Here is a 10,999-nt window from a genome sequence, read left to right as displayed (position 1 = left end):
GCTTTTTCACTGCTTCTCCCCACGTGTTCAGTTTTTGCCGCCACGACTTTCTCAGAAACCGAGTGACCCACATATCCCTCCGCGGTAGTTCCACTGCACGGCCGTTTCAACGCACTTGGCGCTAAATATCGGCTTCTGCGCCTGAACTTTATCCACAAAGGGGGCCGCTGCGGTTATTTAGGCGGCACTTTGGTTCACCACTAGCAGATTTTTTGCTATTTTGTGAGTTTTCGCGGGTTTTTCATTCGTGGCGGAAGGATACCGTAGGGCCGGTACATATAGCCGTTTTCGAGCCACACCCACAGTGTTGTGCTGCTGCAGCGTAGGAGGAGACGTGGGCCCTCTGTGGGACACGCTGGACACAGGACCGGACACTCGCGGACTTCCACACAATGCTGCCGTGTTCCAACTTTCATTTTACACGCAGAAAGTTTCATTTAAGCAGAAACATTTAAGAGCACGACCACTCCGCGTGGATTTTATTGGATAATTTCAATTTTCCCCGTTTTCTTCATTGAGAATTCCTGCTTTTAACTGCGGACGGTAAGATTCTGCATGCGTCTTTAACAGTTTCTGTGGGTTTAAAGCACGCTGCATGCGGTGCGTGGGACCCGTGGCTGCGTGGCTGCGTGGCTGCAGCTCCCGGTGGGTGGAAGCCGGTGTCACGTGCGGCTCCGCAGAGGCTCGTCAGCGTTTAAATGCCCCGCCGCTGATGCTTCATTCACAAAGACTTTAAAGGGAAACTAATATTTTCATGACAACCAGTTGTTAGTTTTATTACAAGTTTTTATCAGTTTTTTCTAAGTGCAGAAAATAGTTTTTATATTTTTGCTCCGCAATAAAAACTGAAGTTGAGCAAAAACAGTTTTTTGTTGAGTTTTTTGGTAATTTTGATAAAAATGGAGTGAGTGAGCTGAGCGGGCAGCTTTAACGGCCCACGCCGCTGCTGCTTTGTTCCGCACCGGTTCCGACCCAGCGGGAAGCCCACTCCACGCTCAGGACCTGTAGAACTGGTTTGGGTCCGCAGGGTTCGGTCTCACAGAACCGGAACCGTTAGTCTCTTTGTTTTTGTTCTTTTGGTTTTGTTGGTTTAAAGTTTCGGGGGAAAAACCAAAGTTTTTGCCCCAACTGTTCTGTGACGTCATGGTGTGTAGAGAGGGGGGCGCTGGGAGTAAAGGGGCGTGGCCAGCGTGATGTAAACAGGTATAAGAAGCGCAGATGGTCCTGGGGGGGTTTCAGTAGGAGACAGCGGCTGGACTTTAACTAGGCCGGCTCTATTTTCTGGATTTTCTTCTCAGGCTTCGGGACCCAACATGTTGACCAGTTTGTCTCAGGAATGGCTGAGCAAGGAGCCGTTCATGTTTGAGGACATGCAGAGCCTGATGGACTACCCCCCCACGCCGCCGCGCTCCCCCCCCACGCCGCCGCGCTCCCCCTCCCTGAAGCCGGGTCAGGCCAAGCAGCTGTCCAAGGAGGACCAGCTCAGCTTCATGTCCGACATCCTGCTGGAGGACCAGGACCTGCTCAACTGGAACTGCGACCTGTTTGGCTCCGTCGAGCGCGACGGCGACCTCCGGACGCCCCCGGACGACGCGGCCGACGACCCCCTGTGGCTCTGCATTTCGGAGAAGCTGGATGAGAAGCTGCTGGTGCTGGGCTCCAGCCCGCTGCTGTCCGACATCGACACCAACATCTTCGAGGACCTGGTGGGCTCCACGCTGGACTGCCTGGACACGCTGGCCGCCGCGCCAGAGCCGCGCCAGGCGCCGGAGCAGGTCGCCTCAGAGGTCACGTCAGACTACGGCTCGGCCGGCGGAGAGACCTCCACGCCCTCCAGCGACTCCGGTGAGTCCGGCCGCCCTCCTGTGTCCCGGCTGCGAGCTGCACGTCTCACGGCCTTCAGTCTGGTTCACAAAGCTTCGCCTGAAATAAACTAACCTTAAAGTAACTTTTCTGCAAGACACAGGAGCTTCTTTTGTCATTTATTCTTGAATAGTGATTAAAATATTTTTTTCACTCTGGAGAAATTAACCCCAAAGTTATAAGTGTAAAAATCTGGCAGTGGATCTAGAAGTTACTTGTTATTACACTTTAAATGACAAAACTAAGATACAAGAAACTAAACAAAAATACTTAGTTTTTGTTTCTACAGAAATGATTAGCTGGTTGCTCACTGCAGCAGGTTAAATCATTTGTGGTTCTGTCTGACTTTAAACTTATTACATATCAGAATAACATCAGCTGCTCGTTATGAATGAGGGTCTCAGCCAGTCAGTGAAAACTGCACTTGTTATAACATGCCTAACCCACAGGGGGCAGTGCAGCGCAAAGCTGAACCTGGTCAGCCAATCGGATTGCTTCAAAACAACCAGGACTTCCTGTTGGGAATGAAACATGGTGCCAGAAGGTCAATTAAGTAAACTATTTCAGTAATCGATTAACTGGATAAAGACCAATTCCTGGAAAAAATGTTGTCAGAAAACTAATTAAGCCAAAACTACACAAAGTAAACATTTTGTATTTATAAAAAAAACTAACTTGTGTAAATCTGATTTGGTAAAAACTCGGAGGCAGTTTTAGCTTCACCTGGTTAAAATTCAAAGCAACGCTATGATTTTATTGTATTTAGGAAATAAAATGTTTTTCTTTTTTAAAAAAGGTTTAAATAAAAAAATCTGTAGTTGCAACAAGATGATGTAAATACTGCTGCATTATCTCCATAAACAAGATTTAATCTCCACTTTGATCAGTTTTTTGTTTTTCTGAAACTTTGTGAATGAAATGTTAGCTAACAGCGGTTGGCGCTAACGTTTGTCCTCTGCTCCGTTTCCCCACAGAAGAAGAAATCGATGTGGAGTCGCTGGAGTCCGTGGGCTCGTCCAGCCCGTCGCCGGCCGGCCGCCGCCTCAACCCGGAGGAGGAGCAGCGCGCCATCCAGCTGCAGCACAACTACGCCGCGCCGTGCCCCGCCTCGCCGCCGCCGTCCACTCACAAGCGTTGGCGATGCGCCGACGGCTCGTCGCGGCCGCATCACGCCACCCGCAGCTCCGCCTCGCCCCCTTCCTCCTCCTCTTCCAGAAGCTCGTCGGACGACGAGGAGGAACGGCGACGGACTCACAACGTCATGGAGCGGCAGCGGCGCAACGAGCTGAAAAACTGCTTCCTGCGCCTGCGGGACAGGGTGCCGGAGCTGTCGCACAACGACAAGGCGTCCAAGGTGGTGATCCTGAAGAAGGCGCGGGACTGCATCTACGGCCTGGAGGCCGAGAGCCTGCGGCTGCAGGCGCGCAGGGACCGGCTGCGCGCCAAGCAGGAGGAGCTGAAGGCCCGGCTGGAGCAGCTGCGCAGATAATGCAGCAGCCGGGGGGGAGGGGGGCTGCAGCGCCGCAGACTGAGACACACAGACAGAAACTGTCGCTTCCCTCCCTTTCCCTCCTTTCACCCTCCGGACGCCACCTGGAGCTCGGCCTGAATGTTTCAGGAGGTCTCTTCAGTCGGGCCGGTTCCAGCCAAACCCAGTGGCTGCAGAATCAAACTCAGCGTTTGTCAAACTGGACGGCCAGGTTCCCCTTTATGATGGAAAAGACGTTTTATACGCAGAGGTCTTCCTCGTCAGGTTTTATTGGCTTCAGCAGGTTCTAGTTGGTTCGTCCTGAAGATCCAGTTAATTTAAACTAGTTGCCTTCTTTGTCATGAACTGTTCAGTTAAAGGATGTTGAGCTGCAGGCGGGTGTTAACCACAAGGCAGGGATTTTAGTTTCTTTTGTTCCTCTACAGAAACGTTCACACTCCTACCTCCACCTGGCTGCAGTTGGGTCTTTCCTTTTATTGTACATATTTGTAAAAGTTTTTTATTGAAAATAAATTATTTTGGTAGTTTTGAATATTTGGAGACAACGCACCTTCTTCCATATGAAAATAAAATCAAATATCAGATTTGGAAACTTTGTTTTTTGGTTTTTGACTTGCTGAATGTAGTGTGTGTGTGTGTGGATATAATTTATAGCCCTGGAATTTGAGTATTTCAGCATCTGGTCATAAATATTGTAAATAAATATCCTTTTGTTCCACATTGGAGACGTTCAGGTGAACATCAACACATCTGGAGTCAAAAGGTTCATAGAAACATTTTAATGCTTTACAGTTGTGGGAAAACCTACAAAATACTGCATTTATCAAAATGGCACCCTGAAGTTTATACCTTTAAAAAAATGAGCTATTTGTAGCTAACGCACATTAGCTATAATCAGTGATGCATAGTTACTTAGAAAAACTAACCAGGTTGCTGATTACTTCCAGCAGCTGCTGACTGTAACGCTCCACCTGTGAAAATGACATTAAGCTTTGCCGATTTTTAATTGCAAGTCATTTTAAAATGGTAACAATGTGTCTCCACTTATAAGACTAAACTGAAAAAGCTTTAGTAATTTGTGTTCCAGTATCGTCTGGAAATCTAGAAGCAGGATTTTATCCCCCCCCTCCTGCCCCGGCCCCCAGGTTCTGCGTTACGGCCCTGTGTTCGCTGCCGCAGCGCAGCTCCTCAGCTGGCTGCAAGGATTTGTGACACTTAACAATTATAATGGCGTTTAGTCTTGAAACTTTACGGACTCGTTCATTTATGGCTGTTTTCATGTTTTAGTCTCGATGTCTGCAGTTTGTTGCAGCGCGAAGCTCGACGTCATTCAGAGGTAATATTTTAACATGACATGAATAAAGACACAGCAGGAAGTGATGGACAGGGAGAGTCTGACCACAACCAACAGAATAATTCTGGGCTTTATTACGTGTCTCTGCTTATTTGCAAACCCAAATAAGTAACTTCACTAAGTGTGTTGAACACATTATAGCCATAATGTAGCAGCTCTGCAGTTTATAGAAGATAAAACCTGCAGAAACATGGAGTTTATGAGCATTTAGAGTCTGAAATGGGACCAAACCGCCCAATCAGAGCCTCCCTGATTGTAAACAATCTGATTACTGATCTGGTCAGGGTTGGTTAGTTAGAGTTGGTTAGTTAGAGTTGGTTAGTTAGGGTTGGTTAGTTCAGACTTGGTTAGTTAGGCTTGGTTAGTTCAGGGTTAGTTAGGATTGGTTAGTTAGTGTTGGTTAGTTCAGGGTTGGTTAGTTAGAGTTGGTTAGTTATGCTTGGTTAGTTAGGCGTGGTTAGTTAGGCTTGGTTAGTTAGGCTTGGTTAGTTCAGGGTTGGTTAGTTATGCTTGGTTAGTTAGGGTTGGTTAGTTCAGGGTTAGTTAGAGTTGGTTAGTTAGGCTTGGTTAGTTCAGGGTTAGTTTTCAAAGCGTATGCAGTCTGAACATCGCATTTCGTCCAATCCGCCTCATGATTCAGCAGCAGCCAGACGGTGAATCTAACGAAGTGATGAAAACAGACAATCCGAGTCAGTGAACGCATCACGTCCCAAACCCATCACTCTTGGTGCGTCATCCAAACAGAACCGATCTTTTGCGACCGTTGGACAGACGGACCCCGGGTTTGGGAGTGAAGCAGCTCGGACCGTGGAACCCGGTTGGCGCCGCTCAGAGACTCGACACTTGATTCAAACTGAAGCTAACCTGCCAGGAGGATCATTTTGAACGAAAGATCAAAACCACACAAAACCTGGATGGTGGGAAAGGCGGTTCATGGCATAAAGTGGTATGTGGATGGTTCGGATGGAAATGGAGATAAGTATTGAAGAAGAAGGGGAATGTGAAGGCTGGACGCCAGCGGGAAGAGGGAGATTTCATTTAGATGATGAAAGGAAGTCGGAGAAAGTCAAGGAAGTAAACGGATCTAGAAGGAAGCAGTTCAGAGGAGGAGAGGGGAGTTAGGAGAAAAGTAGTGAATGAGAAATTTAAAGTAATTCTGAAACGTAAGAATGAGGAAGGGCAGGAGAAAATCAGCCAATGTCAAAAGAAATGAAGAAGAAAATAGGAAACGTTGAAATGGTAAAAATCTTGAGTCTGTTGATAGAATGTAACGATAAAGAGCAAAAGAATAAAGCCTTCAAAGTGGACAATAAAAGAGAAGTGCTGGAGAAAAACATGTTGGGAGAAAATAAAAGAATTAGAGGGGTGAAATATGGGATCCTCTAGAGGAGGATCTGGAAAAACATAAGAAAAATATAGTTGGAGCAAAAGAGGCTAATATGAAAAGGCTGTTAAAAGCTGTGGATGGTGAGAGGGTGAGGAATATGTCAATCCTAGTGGAGTATGAAGGTAAAGAGCTGCCAATGGATATAAAAATAGGATATATAAGTTTCCAGGTCAGACCTTCTGCACCTCCACCACTTCGGTGTTATAAATGCCACATGGACACATTGCGGCAGTTTGTAAAGGAAAGCAGAGATTTCCAAAATGTGGGGAAGATCATGAAGTTGAGGAATGTAAGGAAGATGTAGAGGAGAAATGTTGTAACTGTGGGGAACCAGAGGGTGACGTACGGAGGATGTGAGGTAAGGAAGAAGTTGTGCAGATTAAAACATCTAAAAATATAAGCTACACTGAAGCTGTAAAAATGTGAAGAACAGGAAAAAAGAGAAGTTGAACAAATGGGGAGTCAAACATACAGCAATCTAAAATACTACCAGAAGATAAGGTCACTTATTCAGAGGAAAACCTGGTTTCATTCATAGCTCGTTATCAACTGTACTGATCAAGATGAGCACAAAACCGAGAAGATTAAAATAATAGTGAGAGGAGCTGAAAAGTTTAAGGAAGATACATGGAAATAAATAAAAAGCTAGAGGTGGATAAGAAGTCGGGACCAGCAAGTGAAAGTAGTTTCTGTTAATGCTGCAATGAAACGTAGGAGCCTGTTAGCCAATGGTCAGGAATTTAAAGCTTATATTGACGAGCTTGAAGTCCAACCAGGTATAATTTGTGTTCAGGAAACTTGATTAAAACTAACATTAGATTTTGTGATTAGAGGATATGTTAGTATAAGAAGAGATGGAGGAGGAATATTTATAAAACGAGGGTTACAATATCAGGTTTTAGGGAAAGAACTAGAATTTATAGTAATTGAGTTTAGGGTGCAGGAAAGTAAAGTTAAAATAATAAATTTCTAAAATCCATGTAAATCATTATCGGCTGAAGTAATGGAGGAATTATTAGATCATTTGGAGGAGAAAGTAATTTGGTGAGGCGGTTTCAATGCAAAACGTAGTAATGATGAAAATGGACAGGTTATAGAAGGAGTGATGGAAACAAAAAACTGAGTTTTATTAATGATGAAGGGCACAAGAACCAATATAAGAACAGGGACGGAATCAACTATTGATCTATCAATAGTATCTACTGATATCGCTGGTGTCTGAGTGGTCGGTTGATAAAGACACTACAGGAGGAAGTGACCATTATCCTGTAATTATAAGGGTAGGAATTATTGGAAATGAGTTTAAAAATAGGGGAAAGATTGAACTTTAATAAGCAGATTGGAGTAAGTTTAGATATTTGAGTGAAATATATTTAGAAAAGGTGGATTTGAATATGAAGTCAGGGAATAATAATGATAAGGAAAAGGTGCCCTGGTGCAAGGAAGCAATTAAATTAAGAAATAAAACAGTGAAGGTATTAAAACTTAACCCAATTTATATGAACTTAATTGATTATAAAAGGAAGCAAGCAGTAGTTAGGAGGACTATAAAGAAAGCTAAGAGAGACTATTGGAGGAAATGTGTAATACAATAGGGAGAGATACAAGAATTGAGAAGATTTGGAAAGTAATTTAAAAAATGAATGGAATTAAAGTTTGATTATCCTGCATTAAAAGTAAATAATGTTGATATAATTAGAGATGAGGATAAAGCTGAGGTATAGTACAGATAACATTAGCAAAGAGGGAAATAAAGGAAGAGAAAATACTGTCCTTAAGTATGAAAATGTAATACAGAGTGACGAAGAGGTAAATCATCGTTTGAATGTTGAATTTACCAAAGTGGAATTAAATTGTGCCCTTAAAAAGACCAAAAATACGGCGCCAGGTAATTTGGTATAGAATGAAAAGTCAACTAAGTGATAAATCAAAAGTTATAATATTAAAACTATTTAATAAAATCTGGGAAAATGACCAGAGTTATGGAAGGAATCTATTATAGTACCGATATAATAGTAGTATTATAGCTAAACCAGAAAGTTATAGGCCAATAGCATTAACTTCAAACTTATGTAAAATAATGGAAAAATGATGAATAATAATGTGTTTAAATAAAAAGGGATGTGTTTCTAATGATCAAAGTGGTTTTCGTAAAGGGAGGAGCACTAATGACCCGTTATGTCTAAAGCAGGAAGCTAGAAGAGCTCAAGTACACAAAGTGCAGTGGCTGCATTTATTTTTCGATATAGAAAATATGATATGATGTGGTTATTAATTAAATTACACAAATTGGGGATTAAATGAAAAATATTTGAATGGATTAAAGACTTTCTAACAAACAGGAAATTACAGGTAAAAATTGGAGAAGTAGTTTCAGGTAAATAGTGGAAAATGGAGCGCCACAGGGTAGTGTCATAAGTCCTTTACTGTTTTCTGTGATGATTAATGACATATTTAAACATATTGGATATGGGATGCTCACTCTACGCAGATGATGGAGAAATATGGAAAAGAGGGAAGAATATGGAGTTTATAGGGAAAAACTACAAAAGGTCATTGTTGATATAGAGCTGTGGGCTCTGAAATGGGGATTTAAATTCTCAGTGGATAAAACGAAAGTAATTGTTTTTCCTCAAAAAAACAACAACAAGGTAATAGAATTAAAGTTATATAATCAAAAAATTGAACAGGTAAAGAGTATAAAATTTCTGGGGTTTGATGAGAAATGAAGGTGGAGTATCCACATCCAAAAGATAAATGTAAGAAAAGTGAATATATTAAGATGTTTGGCTGGTAATGACTGGGGGGCCGACAGACGAGCGTTAGATTAATACAGGGACGATGAGACCGGACCTTTTGGATGTTTAGTTTACAGGTCAGCAGCTAAAACTCATAAATTAGACAGTATTCAACACCAGGCATTAAGATTATGTACGGGAGCTTTCAAAACGCCAACAACAGCATTAGACGTAGAAATGCCACTAGATCTGAGGAGATCTGAATTATTATTATTAATTATTGGTTACATTTGATGGGGCATAAATGTGAACATCCAACCTGGGAAATTTTAAAATCATGCTGGGAAAAGGAAAAGAAAGAGATGAGAAGTTATGGATGGAAAATTGGAAAAGACGTTAAGGAATTTAAAATGGAAACTTTAGAAATGAGTCAAACAGACCCAATATCAGTTATTCCACCCTGGATGCTGCCAGTCGATTGGTCCTTAATGGTCAAGAAACAAGACAAATCTAATGGTATAGATAGATACTCAGTGCAATCACATTTAAATGATTACTGTAGTTATGTCCACATTTATACAGATGCATCAAAAGTTGACGGAAAAATAGGAATAGCATGAACAATTCCAGAATTCAATTTGAATATAGGGAAGCGACTTACGGATGGATTATCAATCTATACAGGAGAAATGTGAGCTATTCTATTGGCTTTATGGGTTGAGGAGGTAAAACCAGTGCAAGCAATAATTTGCTCTGATTCAAGCTCGGCTTTAACAAGCTTAAAATATTATAATACGGATTGTGGGAGAGACATATTATTAGAAATATATCATGATTACAAAATATGGGGTTAGTAGTTACATGTGTGGGTTCCAGCACATTTAGGGTGGTAGGAAACGAGAAAGCCGATAAAATGGCAAAGAAGGCAATTCATAGTCCCATCAGTTTTACAGTTAAGACAAATAAGTCTGAAGGGAAAAGTAAAGCTAAAGAACAGCTGATGGTGGGATGAAGGGGAAACAGGAAGATGGTTTATAACATCCAGAAGGTTGTAGGGAGGAAAAGGAAGAAGAAACAGGAAGGAGGATAGAATAACAACAAGATTAAGGTTTGGTCAGACAGGGCTTAATTATTCACTTTTCAATGTCCAGAAGCATTAAACTGGAAAGTGTGCGTATTGTGAAAAGTTTGAAACAATAGAGCATGTTTTTTTAGAGTGTTATAAACATGAAGATAGAAGATATGTGTTGAGAATGTGAAGAGATTAAAGAAAGGTTCAATTTAACAGAATTTTTGAGGAGAGAATTGGGAAGCAAACATTCAAATAATTATTCGATTTCTTAAAAAAACAAGGTTATTTCATAGAATTTGATTAGGGCAGGATGGTAGAGAATGTGTTAAGAAGAACAAAGAATAAAAAACTATATGCAATGAGGGTAATATAAGTATGTATGTGTGAGTGTTGGATTAGTCAGAAGCATAAAGTAGGTTATGTATGAAGTGACAGGTTATCACGAGCCACAACACTCCATACCAGCAAGTGGCGCTAATGCTACTGAACGTCTGTTGCCAACCGCCAATAAAAACCAAGAAGAAGAAGAAGAACCGGGTCAGAAGTTGCGACCGATGTTCCGCTAAAGGCCACCGATGTTAGCTGGGCTTTTCGTTTATCTGCTGACCATCTGCTGACCATGCTGTTGCTCAACAACTTTAAAATCTATCCCAGAGACGGCGGCCATCTTTACTACCGTAAACGGAGCGCTGCTGGGGGAAGGTTACGTTTTTCTTCTGCGCATGCGGGTCGCTTTGGGTCGTAAACCGAGGCGGTCGGGTTTGTAGCAAGAATTACGCTGTGCGAAGGTAGCAGCTGCTGGGAGGAAGGACATTAGATGAAGCGCTTCAGTTGACCTCGGATGCAGCATTGAAGCAGCTCCAGTTTGACATCATGCATGGACACGCTGTCCAACACCAGTCAGTCCTTGCTGTCCAACACCAGTCAGTCCTTGCTGTCCAACACCAGTCAGTCCTTGCTGTCCAACACCAGTCAGTCCTTGCTGTCCAACACCAGTCAGTCCTTGCTGTCCAACACCAGTCAGTCCTTGCTGCCTGGTCACACCTGGAGCTGCGCACTTGGCCGTACAGGTGTGTCAGCACAATGACAAGGTGGA

At 42.7% G+C, this 10,999-nt stretch overlaps 1 protein-coding gene across 1 annotated transcript; it reads left to right on the top strand.

The window, feature by feature from the left end:
* Positions 1-297: 297 nt before the first annotated feature.
* mych (myelocytomatosis oncogene homolog) lies at positions 298-3,944 on the top strand. The gene is made up of 3 exons (XM_008408199.3): positions 298-543; positions 1,299-1,845; positions 2,838-3,944. Exons 2-3 carry the CDS (start codon positions 1,314-1,316, stop codon positions 3,350-3,352), a joined length of 1,047 nt encoding a protein of 348 aa, XP_008406421.2. The 5' UTR covers positions 298-543; positions 1,299-1,313; the 3' UTR covers positions 3,353-3,944.
* Positions 3,945-10,999: the final 7,055 nt, after the last annotated feature.

Source organism: Poecilia reticulata, chromosome 5, assembly GCF_904066995.2.
Source record: "Poecilia reticulata chromosome 5, P_reticulata-male-v2, whole genome shotgun sequence".
In the NCBI taxonomy this organism is placed as follows: Eukaryota; Metazoa; Chordata; class Actinopteri; order Cyprinodontiformes; family Poeciliidae; genus Poecilia; species Poecilia reticulata.
Note: the sequence above shows the minus strand (reverse complement) of the source record. Positions and strands in the feature narration are given on the sequence as shown.